The sequence below is a fragment of the Pimephales promelas genome, chromosome 1 (genome assembly GCF_988280905.1).
Source record: "Pimephales promelas chromosome 1, fPimPro1.hap1.1, whole genome shotgun sequence".
Taxonomy (NCBI): domain Eukaryota; kingdom Metazoa; phylum Chordata; class Actinopteri; order Cypriniformes; family Leuciscidae; genus Pimephales; species Pimephales promelas.
Window position 1 is genome coordinate 37,861,893 of NC_142769.1, and position 20,899 is coordinate 37,882,791.

General features: G+C 40.9%; 1 protein-coding gene across 3 annotated transcripts; it reads left to right on the top strand.

Moving 5' to 3' along the window:
* Positions 1-10,471: 10,471 nt before the first annotated feature.
* On the top strand, positions 10,472-15,185 carry calca (calcitonin related polypeptide alpha). 3 transcript variants are annotated; one of them, XM_089129601.1, is made up of 5 exons: positions 10,480-10,836; positions 11,512-11,603; positions 12,049-12,183; positions 13,476-13,661; positions 14,078-15,185. In XM_089129601.1, exons 1-4 carry the CDS (start codon positions 10,834-10,836, stop codon positions 13,633-13,635), a joined length of 390 nt encoding a protein of 129 aa, XP_088985727.1. In that variant the 5' UTR covers positions 10,480-10,833; the 3' UTR covers positions 13,636-13,661; positions 14,078-15,185. The 3 variants fall into 3 exon arrangements, with proteins under 3 accessions (XP_088985726.1, XP_088985725.1, XP_088985727.1); XM_089129600.1 differs by lacking the exons at positions 13,476-13,661; positions 14,078-15,185 and adding an exon at positions 12,756-13,255 and having other exon boundaries at positions 10,472-10,969; XM_089129599.1 differs by lacking the exons at positions 13,476-13,661; positions 14,078-15,185 and adding an exon at positions 12,756-13,255 and having other exon boundaries at positions 10,472-10,836.
* The last annotated feature ends 5,714 nt before the right edge of the window (positions 15,186-20,899 follow it).

Genomic DNA, 20,899 nt, shown 5'->3' on the forward strand with positions numbered 1-20,899 from the left:
ATTCAAAATTTCGACCAGAAAAAAAAACCGACATTGTTACCACTTACGTTTTTTTTTTGGGGCGAGAAATAAGTATCCCCAATCTTCTCAAAACTCTGGATTCTGATAGAGGGCCATGAGACTTAGACCTGAGTGCAACAATGGAGGCTCTAGACCCTTCCAGAGCTGAGATGTCAAAATTCAAAATTTCGACCAGAAAAAAAAACGACAGTGTTACCCCTTACGGTTTTTTGGGGGGCGAAAAATTAAGTATCCCTAATCTTCTCAAAACTCTGGATTCTGATAGAGGGCCATGAGACTTAGACCTGAGTGCAACAATGGAGGCTCTAGACCCTTCCAGAGCTGAGATATCGACATTCAAAATTTCGACCAGAAAAAAAAACGACAGTGTTACCCCTTACGTTTTTTTTTTTGGGGCGAAAAATTAAGTATCCCTAATCTTCTCAAAACTCTGGATTCTGATAGAGGGCCATGAGACGTAGACCTGAGTGCAACAATGGAGGCTCTAGACCCTTCCAGAGCTGAGATATCGAAAATCAAAAATTCGATCCGAAAAAAACCCCCACAGTGTTACCCCTTACGTTTTGTTTTTTTTTGGGCAAAAAATTAAGTATCCCCAATCTTCTCAAAACTCTGGATTCTGATAGAGGGCAATGAGACTTAGACCTGAGTGCAACAATGGAGGCTCTAGACCCTTCCAGAGCTGAGATATCGAAAATCAAAATTTCAACCCGAAAAAAAAAAACGACAGTGTTACCCCTTACGTTTTTTTTTTTGGGCGAAAAATTTTGTATCCCCAATCTTCTCAAAACTCTGGATTCTGATAGAGGGCCATGAGACATAGACCTGAGTGCAACAATGGAGGCTCTAGACCCTTCCAGAGCTCAGATATCGAAACTCAAAAGTTCGATCCGAAAAAAAAACCGACAGTGTTACCCCTTACGTTTTTTTTTTGGGGCGAAAAATTAAGTATCCCCAATCTTCTCAAAACTCTGGATTCTGATAGAGGGCCATGAGACTTAGACCTGAGTGCAACATTGGAGGCTAGACCCTTCCAGAGCTGAGATATCGAAAATCAAAATTTCGACCCGAAAAAAAAAACGACAGTGTTACCCCTTACGTTTTTTTGGGCGAAAAATTAAGTATCCCTAATCTTCTCAAAACTCTGGATTCTGATAGAGGGCCATGAGACTTAAACCTGAGTGCAAAAATGGAGGCTCTAGACCCTTCCAGAGCTGAGATATCGAAAATCAAAATTTCGACCAGAAAAAAACAACAACAGTGTTACCCCTTACGTTTTTTTTTTTTGGGTGAAAAATTAAGTATCCCCAATCTTCTCAAAACTCTGGATTCTGATAGAGGGCCATGAGACTTAAACCTGAGTGCAAAAATGGAGGCTCCAGACCCTTCCAGAGCTGAGATATCGAAAATCAAAATTTCGACCAGAAAAAAAAACGACAGTGTTACCCCTTACGTTTTCTTTTTTTGGGGCGAAAAATTAAGTATCCGCAATCTTCTCAAAACTCTGGATTCTGATAGAGGGCCACGAGACTTTGACCTGAGTGCAAAAATGGAGGCTCTAGACCCTTCCAGAGCTGAGATATCGAAATTCAAAATTTCGACCAGAAAAAAAAACCGACATTGTTACCACTTACTTTTTTTTTTTTGGGCGAGAAATAAGTATCCCCAATCTTCTCAAAACTCTGGATTCTGATAGAGGGCCATGAGACTTAGACCTGAGTGCAACAATGGAGGGTCTAGACCCTTCCAGAGCTGAGATGTCGAAATTCAAAATTTCGACCAGAAAAAAAAACGACAGTGTTACCCCTTACGGTTTTTTGGGGGGCGAAAAATTAAGTATCCCTAATCTTCTCAAAACTCTGGATTCTGATAGAGGGCCATGAGACTTAGACCTGAGTGCAACAATGGAGGCTCTAGACCCTTCCATAGCTGAGATATCGAAATTCAAAATTTCGACCAGAAAAAAAAAACGACAGTGTTACCCCTTACGTTTTTTTTTTTTGGGCGAAAAATTAAGTATCCCTAATCTTCTCAAAACTCTGGATTCTGATAGAGGGCCATGAGACTTAGACCTGAGTGCAACAATGGAGGCTCTAGACCCTTCCAGAGCTGAGATATCGAAAATCAAAAATTCGATCCGAAAAAACCCCCCACAGTGTTACCCCTTACGTTTTTTTTTTTTTGGGCAAAAAATTAAGTATCCCCAATCTTCTCAAAACTCTGGATTCTGATAGAGGGCCATGAGACTTAGACCTGAGTGCAACAATGGAGGCTCTAGACCCTTCCAGAGCTGAGATATCGAAAATCAAAATTTCGACCCGAAAAAAAAAACGACAGTGTTACCCCTTACGGGGTTTTTTTTTTGGGCGAAAAATTAAGTATCCCCAATCTTCTCAAAACTCTGGATTCTGATAGAGGGCCATGAGACTTAGACCTGAGTGCAACAATGGAGGCTCTAGACCCTTCCAGAGCTGAGATGTCGAAATTCAAAATTTCGACCAGAAAAAAAAACGACAGTGTTACCCCTTACGGTTTTTTGGGGGGCGAAAAATTAAGTATCCCTAATCTTCTCAAAACTCTGGATTCTGATAGAGGGCCATGAGACTTAGACCTGAGTGCAACAATGGAGGCTCTAGACCCTTCCAGAGCTGAGATATCGAAATTCAAAATTTCGACCAGAAAAAAAAACGACAGTGTTACCCCTTACGTTTTTTTTTTTTGGGCGAAAAATTAAGTATCCCTAATCTTCTCAAAACTCTGGATTCTGATAGAGGGCCATGAGACTTAGACCTGAGTGCAACAATGGAGGCTCTAGACCCTTCCAGAGCTGAGATATCGAAAATCAAAAATTCGATCCGAAAAAAACCCCACAGTGTTACCCCTTACGTTTTTTTTTTTTGGGCAAAAAATTAAGTATCCCCAATCTTCTCAAAACTCTGGATTCTGATAGAGGGCCATGAGACTTAGACCTGAGTGCAACAATGGAGGCTCTAGACCCTTCCAGAGCTGAGATATCGAAAATCAAAATTTCAACCCGAAAAAAAAACGACAGTGTTACCCCTTACGTTTTTTTTTTTGGGCGAAAAATTTTGTATCCCCAATCTTCTCAAAACTCTGGATTCTGATAGAGGGCCATGAGACTTAGACCTGAGTGCAACAATGGAGGCTCTAGACCCTTCCAGAGCTGAGATATCGAAAATCAAAATTTCGACCCGAAAAAAAAAAACGACAGTGTTACCCCTTACGGGTTTTTTTTTTTTGGGCGAAAAATTAAGTATCCCCAATCTTCTCAAAACTCTGGATTCTGATAGAGGGCCATGAGACTTAGACCTGAGTGCAACAATGGAGGCTCTAGACCCTTTCAGAGCTGAGATATCGAAATTCAAAATTTCGACCCGTAAAAAAAACGACAGTGTTACCCCTTACGTTTTTTTTGGGCGAAAAATTAAGTATCCCTAATCTTCTCAAAACTCTGGATTCTGATAGAGGGCCATGAGACTTAAACCTGAGTGCAAAAATGGAGGCTCTAGACCCTTCCAGAGCTGAGATATATCGAAATTCAAAATTTCGACCAGAAAAAAACAACAACAGTGTTACCCCTTGCGTTTTTTTTTTTGGGTGAAAAATTAAGTATCCCCAATCTTCTCAAAACTCTGGATTCTGATAGAGGGCCATGAGACTTAAACCTGAGTGCAAAAATGGAGGCTCTAGACCCTTCCAGAGCTGAGATATCGAAAATCAAAATTTCGACCAGAAAAAAAAAACGACAGTGTTACCCCTTACGTTTTCTTTTTTTGGGGCGAAAAATTAAGTATCCGCAATCTTCTCAAAACTCTGGATTCTGATAGAGGGCCACGAGACTTTGACCTGAGTGCAAAAATGGAGGCTCTAGACCCTTCCAGAGCTTAGATATCGAAATTCAAAATTTCGACCAGAAAAAAAAAACGACATTGTTACCACTTATGGTTTCTTTTTTGGGCGAGAAATAAGTATCCCCAATCTTCTCAAAACTCTGGATTCTGATAGAGGGCCACGAGACTTAAACCTGAGTGCAAAAATTGAGGCTCTAGACCCTTCCGGAGCTGTTTTTTTTTTTTGGGCGAAAAATTAAGTATCCCCAATCTTCTCAAAACTCTGGATTCTGATAGATGCATAATGTAACCAACGAACGTTGAATAAATACATTTTCATCAGGTTTGATACTGATAATGAATTAATCACTCAAACAAACCCCTTTATAATAAAGGCTTTATCTAAACCTCTCTGCCGGATTTGCGCGTCCTCCATGTCTGTAGTTGTTTAACACTTCTCACTAAAGTTCTAAACGAATCCTTGTCCAACGCGCGATGGGTTATTATCACTATGGATCTAAAATCTCTTCCAACGGCTCTGCTCTATGGTTAGTTCAGACTGGTGACGCGGGACAGTTGGTTGATTTTCGTTCTCCATTTCCTGAAGTTATGCAGTTTGCAGTGCCCTTCGAACTGAACATGTTCGTTCCCTTCGGATTGGACTCTCACTTAAGATGGCGAAAAGTCCTCTTCGCAGTCCATTTACGGTCGAATGGAACGTAGCCTATTTGAAGTGAGTCAGTTTGAAGGTAACGTAAATCATTTAGCATTCAAAAACACTGATTCGTTCGGGAACCATGTCAATAGTCTAGTTTGAATTCTTTGAGTCACTTACCAATAGGAGTTTGGCTATAGTTCCGAAGAATTCGACACAGAGATTAAAAAAGTTTTAAAATAAATTAATTCTAATTTAATAAATAATTAAATAATAAAAATAAATTAAAATAAATTAAAAGGGTCCGCCTGGCCCAGAATACTTTTAGATTTTTTCATGAGTGAGAGAAACAGACTGTGCTTTGCAAACCAATTAAAACCAGACAGTTTTCGGGTCACGTTTGTACTGTAAGATTTGTGCTACAAACTTTGACCTTTACTTTAAACTAACATATCACTCCACTTATGTCAGCATTTTTCCTGCTATTTTAAGTAAGTGCTGCCTTGTCGAAAAATGCAACCGTAGCACGAATCGATCACAGAGAATGTCAAATAAATATTAGGCTAAATGAAATACAAATATAATACAATTCTAAGTTATGAGTAGCTACTATACTTTTGTCACGGGTGCGGGTTCAGGCAGAAGGAACAGGCAGAGTCCAGATAAGCTCCAATACAAAAGGTTTATTCCCAAATAAACAGGAAACAGGCAGGCGGAACACAGGGTAACATTAACATCGACCGACAAAGACAGACTGAATGGGAAGGAACTAAATACACACAGGAATCAAACTAAACGAGGTGAAAACAGGTGAAACAGATGAATACAGGACGCTGAACGGGAGGCTGATGAGGGAGTGAGTTCAGGTGTGGAGACAAGAGGATCCTGGGAAGTGTAGTGCTGATGACAAGACAGGGCGGTGCAGACGAAGACTGTGACAGAACTCCCCCCTCCTGGGAGGCGTGACCTCACGCCGCATAACAGAGGAAGGAGGGGGGACGAACTGGGGGCTGGGCGGGGCGTGGCCAGGGCGGAGCAGGCTGAGGGCGTGGCCAGGGCGGAGCAGGCTGAGGGCGAGACCAGGGCGGAGCATGATGAGGGCGAGACCAGGGCGGAGCAGCTGGAGGGAGGACCCCTGGTGGAGCCGATGGTAGTGGGGCTGACAACACCAGGGGCCCGACTGACAGGGGCGGAGCGGATGGGAGAGGAGACCAGGGTGTAGCTGAGGGACCGACGACGATGGGTGCTGAGGAGGGACCGAGGGAGCAAGGGGACACCGCAGGCTCTGGTGACAGAAGTGCTGACAGGGGCACAGAGGGACACGGTGAGGTCAGAGTGCGTGAGGGCTGACGGGTGACTGGAGGGAGTGAGGAGTCCAACTGAACCGAAGGGGTGACAAAACGGGGCGGAGCCAAAGTAAGGAAGTCCATAGGTGAGGGGAGGATGACGAGGGAGTGCAGGGAGTTCGGAGGGACGAGGGAGCCTGGCCGAGCTGGTGGACTGTGGGACCATGGAGGAGCTGAGGGAGGTAGCAGCCACGGGGGAGCCGATGGGACAGAGGGCCGAGGAAGTGTCTCTGAGGAGGAGGTGTGAGGCGAAGGCCGGGGAAACACGGACCAGGCTGGTTTAGGGGAGCTGAAGGGCAGGAGAGAAGAACGGGGACAGATGAGAGGAGGCGGGAGAGGGAGGCAGGGTGGGATCCTGGTCTCTGGCTCTGGCTGGACGGTCTCGGGCTCTGGCGGGACGGTCTCGGGCTCTGGCGGGACGGTCTCGGGCTCTGGCGGGACGGTCTCTGGCGCTGGCTGGACGGTCTCTGGCGCTGGCTGGACGGTCTCTGGCGCTGGCTGGACGGTCTCGGGCGCTGGCTGGACGGTCTCGGGCGCTGGCTGGACGGTCTCGGGCGCTGGCTGGACGGTCTCGGGGGCTGGCTGGACGGTCTCGGGCGCTGGCTGGACGGTCTCGGGCGCTGGCTGGACGGTCACTGGGGCAGGCTGGACGGTCACTGGGGCAGGCTGGACGGTCTCTGGCGCTGGCTGGACGGTCTCTGGAGAGCTGGACGAAACCAGCAGTGAAGAGCATACAGTCTCTGGAGGGCTGGACGGAACCAGCAGTGAAGAGCATACAGTCCCTGGAGGGCTGGACGGAACCAGCTGTGAAGAGCATACAGTCTCTGGAGGGCTGGACGGAACCAGCAGTGAAGAGCATACAGACTCTGGAGGGCTGGACGGAACCAGCAATGAAGAGCATACAGTCTCTGGAGAGCTGGCCGGAACCAGCAATGAAGAGCATACAGTCTCTGGAGAGCTGGACGGAACCAGCAGTGAAGAGCATACAGTCTCTGGAGAGCTGGACGGAACCAGCGGTGAAGAGCATTCAATCTCTGGAGAGCTGGACGGAACCAGCGGTGAAGAGCATTCAGTCTCTGGAGAGCTGGACGGAACCAGCGGTGAAGAGCATTCCGACTCTGGAGAGCTGGACGGAACCAGCGGTGAAGAGCATTCAATCTCTGGAGAGCTGGACGGAACCAGCGGTGAAGAGCATTCAATCTCTGGAGAGCTGGACGGAACCAGCGGTGAAGACAGTCTCTGGAGAGCATTCGAGCGATGGAGTGGGGCTGGTGACGTCATACAGGGTAAAGGGAGATCCACATGACACCAGCACCCACTCCACATAGGCCGCAAAGTCCCCTCGAGGCCCGTCTCCGGGCAGGCGTGCCTGGGTTTCAGCATTTAGGCCTGCCCGGAAGAACACACAGAGGCTGGTAACATCATAGTGAACATGAGGTACCAAATCCAAATACCTCTGTGTGTGGGCCTCGAGGGATTGATCCTCCTGCTCCAGGAGGAGAAGCTGTACAGCGGCTAAATCCATATTAATCCCTTTTTGGGGGTCGGTCGATCTGTCACGGGTGCGGGTTCAGGCAGAAGGAACAGGCAGAGGCCAGATAAGCTCCAATACAAAAGGTTTATTCCCAAATAAACTGGAAACAGGCAGGCGGAACACAGGGTAACATTAACATCGACCGACCAAGACAGACTGAATGGGAAGGAACTAAATACACACAGGAATCAAACTAAACGAGGTGAAAACAGGTGAAACAGATGAATACAGGACGCTGAACGGGAGGCTGATGAGGGAGTGAGTTCAGGTGTGGAGACAAGAGGATCCTGGGAAGTGTAGTGCTGATGACAAGACAGGGCGGTGCAGACGAAGACTGTGACAACTTTAGACTGTTTTTGTTATTTTTAAAATGGTGTGAAAAGTAAAAATCATCATCAAATATTCATCTTTGACTTGTGAAAGGACACCTTTCACTGAAACTTTCAGTTATTCTTGTTCAGCTGGCTGACCGTACAAATATTCATATGGTAGTTAGCCTTTTTTAAAGGGAAATTACAACAAAGGCTAACATAGGAACGTTTTTTTTTTTAACAAAAGGTAAATTGAGTCTGCACATGCGCATAACCAGTAAGTAGCAAATCTCGATGGGTAGCATGAATCGTCATGGTCAGAACACCTGCAAGTTCGCAGCACGTTTATCAAGTCACCATAGGCTTGTACAAAAACACCAAGTTTAGACTAATTAATCAGCACATATGGATTGTGATTGCTTTTATTATCCGTACGGTTATATTAGTGTATTATTTAAACAAAAGCATGCTTCTGCACCACTTGCTGCACACATTCATTAAAGGGTTAAATCATATTTTCAGGGGCTATGCACTGCAGAATCTTTCATATTTAAAACTCAGTTTGTCGTAACTACTGTAATGTAGGCTATTACTCATATTTAATTAGGAAATTGCTTTCATATTAATTGCTTTTTTAGAACAGATGAATTCAAGACAGTACAAAACATTTCCATTTCAAATCGCGCACAACAATCACCAAATAAATGAACAAAAAATAAAATGAACAAATAAATTAATAAACACTCTTATGTATATGTTATCAATAAACAAAGCCTCGTAAAAAGAAGCTAATAGTGCCCGCAGAATGGCATAACCCTTTTATCTTAATTGCAGCCTATAAAAATAGCATGAGCTTGTATTTAAAATAAAATAAAAAATAAAATAAAAATGTGATTTTCCACATTGTTGATGCTCTATTACGTGGTGTCTTTGGGCCTTATTATCTATGAAGTTTGAGCCCTTCCATCGGTATTGATAGAGACATCCAGCAGGTCTCAGGGGATTCTGTTCAAAGACTGAAGTGTTTGTGATAAATAATGAGGACATCTATAGAACATTCAATATATTCTCCCATAAGAAACACTTCTAATTATGGATATGGTTAAGCTGAGGGAAAAGTCAGTCAACATAAATTAATCAATAAAAGGAATTTGAGGCCTCAGAGAACCAACGGCATATTATGAAAACAAGAAATCCTTTGCAGTGATTTTAGCAAAAGACAAGGCTGGAACCATAATTAGTTTCAGAATTCACAAATAGCTGTTTCCTGTGTATTGCATTTTTTTGTAGTGTTGCATATACAGTAAGCAGTTTTGAATTAATACCCATCTGGGCTAATAACCATCAGAGGTGTCTCAGTCATTCTTTTTGTTAGTCCTTGGTGACTTGGTAGCGTGCCAATCCCAGTCAGATGATACCATTGGTTGTAAATGTAGCCTCTAAAGAAAAGGATGGTGTGTGATTAGTAAAGCACACAGATGAGATTATGATGAACTCTAACTTGCTAACGAGGGTTGATTGATAAGCAACACTCAGTGATTAAATCTCATTTCCTTAATGTCTAAGGATGAACTGTGCTGGCTCCTCTCTGACCATTTAGTGCTACTCATTGTCTCAGAGAGGGTTATGGATTGTGTTTAGTTTTCCTCTCAGAGTCATTACAAATCACACTTAATCCCTGCTCCGCTCCGTCTGCAGGTGTTTAAACAGCCACGCAGACCGAAAAAGCTGTGTCGGACGTCTCCTGCACCATGATAACGGCCACCATATGAAACTGATGCCCTTCCTCAAATTAACTCTGAAGGATGTCTCACATATAGGCAGATGCAGCCCATAAGCAAACATAATCTAAAAGGACATTGTCTGCTTCAGAACAAAATGATTATCTGTCTTCTGAAATAACTTACAGTAGGCTGGCTGGAGTGAGTGATGAAAGCATGACCAAATTTGAAAAGGTTACAGTATTGACTCCAAAGTTTGATGCAGGAAAGGAAAACTCTCGACTTTGTTTGCTTACTCCTTGAACTATGGATGTAGTACATCTCAGCAAATTGTTCCTCTATAGAGGAAATGATCTTTCATTAGGCTGGAGTTCATCACGCGTGCAAGTGTAGTTTGCGTCCATAGCATAGGTCCCTGGTCCTGTCACGTCGCCCAGATTTACTGATTCCGTCATTGGCGAAGCTTTGGGTTCGATAGCACTAAAAGGCTCATCCAGACTAATGGGGTTCCTATGTGACGCAAACACTGTCTCTTAGTGGAAATGGTTTATTAGGCCTTAACCAATAAAGAAGAGGAGTCAGATGATGCCTCAAGACAAAGACTTCTGTAATTGGGAGTGAGATATAGACTTGTTATGGACGTAACCTCTTTGATTCGGACAAAGGGTCACATCATCACGGAAACCCAAATAAGGACAAGAGCAATGTGGCAATTGATCACACGCATTATTACAGGATACACAGTTAAAGGGTATTCGAGTTTGTTTTCTGCCATCAACATTTGTCTGGCACGTAATTTGAAATGGATTTGCGAAAATGTCACACATAATCCATTTGTCAACCCCCCCCCCCCTCTCAAAATAGTTTTGTGTATGTGCTTTACACAAGGTTTTATAAACAATTATCAAAAGTATAATTTTAGAAAATTATAATTGAAGAATAAAGCAGGAACAGAAGTATCATACCAACTTTATATGTGTGATAGAGGCATTTCACGCATTCAATGGTAGACAGACAGACAGACAGATTAGATAGATAGATAGATAGATAGATAGATAGATAGACAGACAGACAGATAGATAAGAGAGTTGAATAGATACGATAGATTAGGTTGGTACTAAAATTTATCACTACAGAAAAACAGATCATAGACTTTCTTCAAATAGTTCCCTTACTTTTTTTTTTTTTAAAACGATATCGAATTTTGCTGATCACTGGTGAATTTTTGTGAATGGAGCAGTTTGTGATTGAAGAATGACGTCATTAGTGTGACACACTCTTTATCATTTTCCAGAAGCCCGAGGACAATCTGATTGGTTGGATGAGGGAGCAGTGAGCTCTGGTTGGCTGTCGGAGAATCATTAAACACCCACACTGTCAATAGTGAGACCCACATGGTGGGTATATAGGCAGGTGTATTGTAGCTTAATGCAACAGACTCAAAATTTCATCAAGTTGAAATATCCCCTCTATTTTGGGACGACTCTTTTCTATACTCTCTCTATTGCACGAAGCTGAACATCTTACAAGGTAAGTAACAACTATTTATGGCTTGACGCATAATAAATGTGCCATGCTTTTTATAAATCTCAATATACTGTACCATAGATGTGTGTAAATAGTAAAATAAAATGTTAGGGAGAGCTTAATGGTATATGCATTACTCTTTGGCTCTGTAGTTGCACAGAGAGGCACGCTGGATAGATATATATTTTTTTTTTCAAGGAGAATTGGACGGCTACTTAGACCTGGCTGTGGGTGCAGAGACAGCAGTTCATTACACTAATGCACATAGTCCTGCTGGAAGGGAAATCACGAGGCTAATATCTTTAATGCTGCAGTTATAGCATAGCGCCTGACAGTAGGAGATGTCTGCACCAACCACACAAGCTCTAATTCTTCTGCAGCAAACAGGAGAATGTGTGGATAACTTTCCAAATAATAGTTAAATTTGCTAATGAAACTTTAAAGAGGGTGCTTATTTTGAACTTTTTCCCTTGACCATGACATTTTTCCCCTCGTGATTTTCGGTCTGTTCTTAAACTATTTAATGATGACATGTTTCACTCCAGGGGACCATGGTTATGTTGAAGATCTCCGCTTTCCTTGTTGCCTACGCACTGATTATTTGTCAGATGTACAGCTCTAATGCAGCTCCTGCCAGGTAAGGTTCTATTAGAAACATATTGTCATGTTGATAAATGCTTAAAGGGCAGTGGTTTTTATTTGATAATTCCTCAAATTGGCTAAATATATTTACAAATGAAGTAGGTGCTTTGGTAAAGTCATCCGGACGAAGGCAAGGGAACATATGTTTTCATTAGAGGTTGCGGCATCATGGACTATCAGTCTTTAGATTACATCAGATGAATCCCGGCCAAACCCACTCTGCTTACGACAGTATTGATCGGGCGATAAATCTTAACTTGGCAACTGGACAGCTTTTAAGTGCCATACTCTTAGCAGATTGTTTTGATTATGTTTAGGATTTGATGTAGCAAGCAAAAAGTGCTTTTATCATACAAAAAAAAAAAAATGAGAGGAGAGCTCACACAGACTATTTGTATAGTCCTGTAAGACATGATCATCACGAAGACATTGCGTTGCAGGCCTGCGCTGGAATCATCACCAGATCGAACTACGCTTACTGACTACGAAGCGAGAAGATTGCTTCACGCAATTGTCAAAGAATTCATGCAGATGACCGCAGAGGACATGGAACAACAAGCCACTGAGGAAAACAGGTACGAACCCCATTGTGTCTATTTCTCGAATCATTCCAAACGCAATCTGATGAATAATTTGGCGAGTGTGCACTGATTTGTTTCTCTCGCATTCAAGAAAGTAAGCTCGAAATGCCTCCAACATGAGAGCAATACCTCCTTAATGTCAAGTGTACTTGTACTTGTTGTAAATGACAGGTATGTGATGAATTTCTGTCAAGAAGTGGGGAAGGCTGTAGAGTTCTCTGCCAGTTTATTCTCTGCATGCAACTTTATTTACCGGTCAGATTTACGAGAGATTGACCGTGTGCAAATGCCTGTTTGCTCTTAATGCATGGAAACGAGGATATCAAACGGCATGGACGGAAGCATGATCTGAAAACATGTGAGAAAATGCCTGCATGATATGCTCAAGTAAAGACATGAAAAGTGCAGCAGAATTGAATTGTTTAAGCATGATTTGTTTTCTGAAACCATAACGACAGCCGTGCGAGGAAGCATGTCAACATGCATCCTGTCTATCCTGTATGTGAGCGTATCCTGCATGTCTAAGTGTCTATGAGTTTCTCTGCATGTGGTCTTTTCCCTCACAGCCTGGGTAGAGCCGTGTCCAAGCGCTGCTCCAGCCTCAGCACTTGCGTGCTGGGGAAACTGTCCCAGGAGCTGCACAAACTGCAGACATATCCACGCACCAATGTTGGAGCGGGTACACCGGGCAAGAAGCGCAGCCTGGAAGAGAGTGATGTGTTGGCTGGATACGGAGAGGCGCTCGACCGCGTCTAATCGGCAGCGGCTGTAAACCCGTGCTTGGCCCTGATATGCAAGTGCATGTGGAAGTTTGCTTGCCTGATTGACTTGAAAGAACATTTTTTTCTACTTTCTTTGGCAGAGTAACAAATCTCAGACAGACTCTGTTCCACTAATTTCATATAGTCACTGGATCTATTTGGGTTATATAACTGATTCATAAAATCGGGGCGCTCTCATTGGTAGACAGGGCGTAACGACAAGCTTTTTTTAACCCACAGCAAAATTCCTGTCTTGTGTGATTTGACTTTGTTCTTGATCTAATAAAGATATTTTTAGAAGGAGATCTTCTTTGCCGGTTGTTTATTTAAAGTTCAGAAACGAACGAGCATTCTTATGTATTATCAGGCTTAAGTACACATTTTAGGTAAGATATATTACCGCAGACATTTTTATGTTTTATTGTTAAATATATTCAATGCATAAATAAAGTCTTTTAATACGTTGATATTTTTTTTCTTCTAAATGAACATTTCAATTCCGTTTCTTTTTTTTTACCCCTCCAGTATTACGACACAGAAGAGAGCCTGTAACACGGCCACATGTGTGACCCATCGCCTGGCAGATTTCCTGAGCCGCTCGGGGGGAATCGGAAGCAGCAAATTTGTCCCCACTAATGTGGGCTCCCAGGCGTTCGGCAGACGAAGGAGGCTCAGTCAGGAGTAGTCAAATAAATGGGTCTTCGTGAAATGGTACGTGATTTGTGTTCTGAATCCTCTTGTGCCTTTTCAAGTGTTAAGTGTAGCGCAATCAAGATAATTCCACCATGACATTATAGGCGTGTCGTGTTTTATGTTCACAGAATATAAATATATATTTCATGATTATGTGATCATACTGAAACACCACCACCAATAATAGAGACAGTCCACCTTGAAAATCTGGGATTCATAATCTAATTTAAGCCTAAATAAACAAAAGGTTGTAGACGTTTGAAAAGTGTAAAACAATGAATTTTAAAATGTAATATATAATGCTGCTATTATAAAAAAGATTTGTATGCACCTTATTCTACTTAAAATCTTAATTTTTCATATGCTGATATTATAGCTATAGTATGAAGATATCTTGCAGGTTGCATACAGAATGAACATAAATCTTTCCACAGGTCACCAATCTACACGTCCACAGTCCTTCTTTGATCGCTGTCAATAAAAGAGAAACCATCATGTCCTCATTATGAACCCTGGGAATGGAAACTCCTCACTTTCATCTGAATGGACTCCAGTTGATAGCACTGATCGTTTCCATCCAGCCAGACATCATAACTGCATATTTTGTTGGCTCTTCAACAAAGCATCATAAGTTTAAAAAAAGAATAAGAAACGAGAAAGCCTTGATGATCAGTAGGCTAACCATCATTTTTCTACTCGTTTGGATCCGAGGAAGAGCATTGCTTCATTCTTTCCTCTCAGCAAGAGAGCACATTCAGTATGTACAGTCGGGTTTGGCCCTTGTTCCTTTAATGTGTCTCAGCACATTACGGTATTTTGGGGGATCATATTAAAGCAGTGCCTCATAAAAAGGCTTCCCTGATTATGGATGTGTCTTGTGCCTTGATGTAACACACTTTACATGCCGCTGTTGTACAGTATGTTTGAATTAAAGGAGGGAGGTACTACCACTGAATTACAAATTGTAACAATTGTGAATTTGAGCAAGATTAAAATGTATTTTAGATACATAAGGTTTGGGGTACTTGATTTATTGACTGACTGGTTGTTTCCGTAATTGGTCTGCATAGTCTTACCCATGCCCCTTTCATGTCACGCTCGATTTTGCATTTCTGAAACAACAAGAATTAAATGACAACCACATCAAGGTTCAGCATTGATTTGTCCAGTTGTTCTGAATGCCAGTTTAAAAGGTCATAATCCAATGGAGCACTGAAATAGGTCTTTACTGGAAGTGTCTATTTAAGAAATCCAATTTGTAAACCAACGTTAATCAAGCATAATTCATTTTAATTCATGAAAATATTTAACAGGAGACAAAAAAAATTTGAAATCTTATTTCTACATCTGAATAATAGTAGTATGGTGGTTTGTTCGAGTAAAAACAAAGCCTTTGCATCACTGCTTTGTGTTTTGTAGCCCCAGAGACATGCTTTATTTGTTTTTATTGGGTCCTCTGTGCAAATTACAGTGACAGCAGCCATTCTGTATAAACCCTTCTGGGAACCGTTTGTCGTGATTCTGGGTTTTTTTTTTTGTGTGTGTTTAATTGTCATGCTGGTCTCCCAACAGTGACCACCCATGGGAACTTGTTTACAGTCAGATCAATTCCCTAAAATAGAGGTAGCACTTTATTTTACAGTCCTGTTCCCTATGTACTTATTATAGTAATTGCAATAACTGCTTAATAACAAGGCACTAACCCTAAACCTACCCCTAAACCTAACCGTAACCAATTTAGTTAGCTTATATTACCCAGTACTCTCTTAGGTAAGTGCACATACTGTAAATGTGCAACCAAAATTGCCTTTTTTGGTCTCATTTACTAGAGGGAGTGCGGAGACCCGTTCTGCAGAATGAAATGATCCTCTTTATATTTACTGACACCATTGAGGTCCTCTGTTGTAAGTAGGAGTGACGTTTAAATAATATACACATCGTCTTTTCCTGCATCTATTTGAGCGATTGAAACCTTTAATATATTTCAAAATTTAAGCAATAACATTTTATGTGCTTCTGAATGAGAATAAAAGAGCACAATGTGAATGATTCATTTTCATTCATATAATCTCATAAATGGGGCTCATTCTAATCACCAAAACCACTCATCCAAGGTTCCCATCACAGCCTTCTCAACAATCGTGACGGCAAGTGCTTTCTTGTGTCCTCACACAGTTCAAATGGATCCCATCCAGTTAGATGCTTTGTTAATTAACCTCTATGCCCTCATAGTAGTAGTGAGTCATTTCATATTGCAGTGCCTCGGCTGCCCAGCCCATTCCTCTCTGCTAATAAGTAGAGATTATAAGGCTCTTTTTGAGAGCCAGCCAGTCAATTAATCTTTATCTGCAAACTTTTACATTACATTACTCCTATCACCATACAAATTTCACTGTAATTACATCTGACATATTTCACAATGCAAATACGCAACAATTGCAAAACTTAAGAATTGTTTACCAAAAGCGCCTAGAATTAAATTAGATGTATTGCTTTAAGTAATGGTTTATTTTAAATAGCAATAAAAAAAAATAAAAAAAACAGATGGATAGTTATTTTTGGTATCGTTTAAGTAAAAGAAAAAGAGCTCTGCAGTTATTTGCTAATTGAGCTGCATAATTGAGTACGGAAGTGCGATGATTTTGCCACAGTAAGACGTCATTTAGTAAATGGATTACAAGTCTCCGGTGCTGTACATTCAACTAAAAAAAAATGGACTGATCTAAATGAAATACATCAACACATGGAGCTAAATAAAGCAGCTAATGCTTTAGCGTCTGTATGGCAGTCAGCCAGTCACTTCACCTATGACAAATACTGCTTAAACATGCTGGCTAAAATGCTAAGCAGTCTAAAATTGAAGGACTGCATTTCTTGAGTGAAGTGGAAAAGAATCCAACACTATCAACTTGTAAGTTAAAAATTACTATTTAATAGTATGTCAAAACAATTTGACATATTACTTGACCTCCTCAAATAACACGGTAAACATCAATATTTAATAGCATGAGGATCTTTTCATCATAATTAATGGGATTTGAAATTAATGGATTTGTGATCTCAATTAAAGGGGTGGTTGATTGCGATTTAACTTTTTTTATTTTAAATAGTGTGTAATGCTGCTGTTGGTGCATGAACAGTATCTGCAAAGTTGCAGCGCTGAAAGTTCAGTGTAAGCAGAGATATCGTCTTTTAAAAATCAGGAAGTTTAATGCTTACAAAAACGACTCGAATGGGACTATAGTACAGCCGGGTTTTAGATGTCACGACACTAACCCATACATTTGCATCAACCCCTCCCTCCGGAATATGCAAAAAAGGGCATGGCCATATTTCTGCGGCTCGTCGAAAGTGCGTTATTTTCACCCAGCTGTCAGGTCTTCTGTGTTCGGGCATCCCACGGACATTGTAGTTCGTCAACAATGGATACAAATTTATGCTTGATTATGTTCCTGAAAATGACGATCGTAATTTAGCTCTCATTTTACGAAAGACAGCTTCCAGAATCTCCACAAAGTCAATGGCGGATTCAATAAGAAACTGTTACTAAAACATGAAGCAGTTCCAACTTTAAAACCAGAGGCATCAGTTGTTGGGCCACAACCTGTAAGTAGGCTAAGACTTCGTCATTTCAGATGTAATGTTTTAGTTTTATCAAATACTAGTTATGCTATTTCATGTCTACGACAAATACATACAAACATTATGGACCTTAATTTTGTATATGTACTAATGTTGTAAATGTATTTTCATGTATATATACTTTATGGTGTTATTTTTCGATTTGATCAAGAACATAAACCAGTGCCAACGCTGTTTGTGTATATAGTAGCCAGTGAGTTTGATGCTATTTTGTGTAAGACAAACGTGTATAAAGTTTTAAAAAATATAGGCAAATCACCATTCAGAAACGTTTTGTAAGAGCCGTGTGTGGTGAGGTTCTGCTTGCCTCTCTTCATCGCCGCTTTATTGGGTCTGATTCTGGCTCAAACTGATACTGCAGTATCGACACCATTATTTACATTTGACATGAACAACACATGCAACTTCGCCCGTAAAGGTAATGGGCGTGAATTTTCTGAACAACGTGCACAACAGTTTAGCCAATCACAACACACCGGTCCAAACTAACCAATCTGAGCCCACTGCCTGTTTCTGAGGGAGTGTTTTCATAGACTCAGGAAGTCAACCGCTCGTTCAAATGACAGAAAAGACAGCGGCTTACAATAAAGGTGAAATTTATGAAAAATAAGACTTTAAAAAAGAAAAAACCACGAATACATGTTATATTGCACCCCATAAACACAATCATGCAAAGAAAAAAAAGGAGTAAACCACCCCTTTAAATAATTTTCATTAGAGAGAGCTGTGTTGGGCAGTTCTCTTTGTTGTCACTACTGGATGCGCTTTACTGTAAAAAGCAATTGCTTTGATTGAAGGCAAAGTGACGCACATCCGCTAATGAGATCAATGGCAGAATATAGAAAACATGATATTTACCAAGCCTCTCACCCTGAGTGGAACAAGAAAAGCCCAAAGAGAAAGAAAAAAATCAATTCTTTCCACATCACTCTCTTGTGGACTCTGTTTATGGAAGATGAAATGGGCATTTTGGCCCCAAACCAGGCAAAGGATTGTTGTCTGCATTCTCATAGGAGATGCTATTCTACCTCGATCGAACAATACAAATTAATAGCATGTTTCAATATTTATAATCTGTCTCAGTGTAAACTATGCTTACCTGACATTTTCACACCTGCGCAATGACGATAAATGTTTGTTGCATGAAGAGAAAACACTTACTATTTATTTTTTCCATTAATTACTTAATTTATTATTGTTGTTATTTTTTATTATTTTTGATAAAGATATTTTTGATGATGAGTTGGATCAAATGGTGAATGCTTTTTTTTTTTGCTCTTTGATAATTAAAAAAACGAAACAAGTAGTTTTTAGATCCCGAGCACAGACCGAAGGAAGCTGAATTTATTAATACTCGGTTACATGAGCCAATCTGCACAATATTTCTGGTTTCATTGCTTTCCTCTAAGTTACGCATGGTTGACACTGTCATGAAATCGTTGAACTGACACCCACTTTCCTCCTCTTCAATAACAGTTTGCATTCAATTATCAATAATCCGTGAAATTGAGGCTACATGGAGATGTACGAGGAAAATGTAGACCAAGAATATAATTTATTTGTGAGGGTGGAAAGCGTCTAATCAAAATCTTAATCTCTTATCCAAATTCCAATATTAATGATCTGTTCTTGCTGTAAAACCACTCAGTGATAAATCCTCTCAAAAAACTGTGAGAAAATGTTCAGGGGAATTAGTAATTGTTAAATGTATGTGTGTGTAATGCCGTCTCTAAATTAGCACTGGGTGTGATGTTTGAGGTCAGGGCTCAAGGTGTGTTTTCATCTGTTGAAGAAGCCATTTTTTTGTTGAACTAGCTGCAGTTTTAATGGGCTCAAATTGGATTTCAAGTTGTGCTGTGGAACATTTAAGTGCCTGTTTGAGAACTTTAAATATGCTAAAATGAATTTTTATGATTTTTTATGCAGCTCTGACCAACTATCTTCAATCTTTTTGCATTGAATCAATTGCATTGATTGGCCTGGTTTGTCAAGGTGTCACAGTCACCTCAGTTTGGACTTTGTTTTCATTTGCACCGTTTCTTCTTGTCTTGTTTTGTTTGTTGTCATGGTCACAGATTTGATTTCGTCATTCAGTTGTGTGTTTATCTTATCATACTTGTTTGCACTTTGCATGTGTATTTAAGTTCCCGTGTTTCTGTTCATTGTTGTTGAATGCTACTTTGAACCTGTGGATTTATTAAAGACTGCCTTGTAATATTCATCTTCGTGGTCGTGTGTTGTGACAGAAGAACCGATGTGATTACGCCATGCTAGTGACGCTACATTGAATGTTTCTCATGTTTTTTTTGTTTGTGCGTTTTTCCCTGTTTTTTTGGATTTACTTTTCTTTTCCACCAGGAACATTCCTGCTTTTGTTTATCAGCCTTGAGCAGGGAACTGGCTCCCACGAAGAACATGTATAGGATTTCTAGTTCCTAGCCCATCTCTTCCTACACGCCAGCCTGAAAACCACCACAAGAGAGCAGTTGTCCGAGGAGGGCCCTTGAGGGAGCTTCGCTGATTGCGTGGAGTTGGTGCTAATATCCTGTGGATCCTGTGCGCTAACTGTTGGACCTATGAATGAGACCAGCCCCACTCCTCACCCAGTGGTTAGTTCACCCAAAAATGAAAATTCTGTCAGTATTTACTCACCCTCATGTTGTTCCAACCCCGTAAGACCTTCGTTCATCTTCGGAACACAAATTAAGATATTTAAGATATTAAGATCACTCCTGTATACTAGTCCATAGGCTTCTTGAGGGAATGACACTTGCTGGCATCGAAAAGTCATCAAAGACATCGTTAAAATAGTCCAAGTGACTACAGTGGCTCAATTTTAACTTTATCAAACGACGAGAATACTTTTTGTGCGCAAAAACAAACAAAAATAATGACTTTATTTCAACTATTCACTTCCTTCTCTATGGGCCTGTAGTCAGTTAACGTAGTGTGATTGCGTAGAGCTACGTCACACGTAGGCTCACTATTGACCGACGCTGGTCATGTGTGTGATGCGTGTGACGTACAATAACAGAAGATTACGCTATTAAACTAGTAACCTGACTCGAGGCAGAGGGAGAAATAAACGAATAGATGAAATAAAGTCGTTATTTTTGTTGTTTTTGCACACAAAAAGTGTTCTCGTCGTTTGATAAACTTAAGATTGAGCCACTGTAGTCACTTGGACTATTTTAACGATGTCCTTTAATGACTTTTCGAGGCCAGCAAGTCATTCCCTCAAGAAGCCTATGGACTAGTATACAGGAGTGATCTTAATATCTTAAATATGTTAATTTGTGTTCCAAAGATGAACGAAGGTCTTACGGGGTTGGAACAACATGAGGGTGAGTAAATACTGACAGAATTTTCCTTTTTGGGTGAACTAACCCTTTATAAACAATTAATATAAACAAGAACAAAAATGTAAATAAATTACACAGGCTAAGTCAATCAGAATAAGCTAATATAAAAAATAGTTTTAAGCCATGATTTAAAAATTCAATTAGAACTATTTTGTATGTCTGATGAGGTAAGGTGTTTCAAAGACTCTGAGCAGTACAACTAAAAGCTCTACATCCCAGGGTGGTCAGACGTACAGATGGCATAACTAGAGT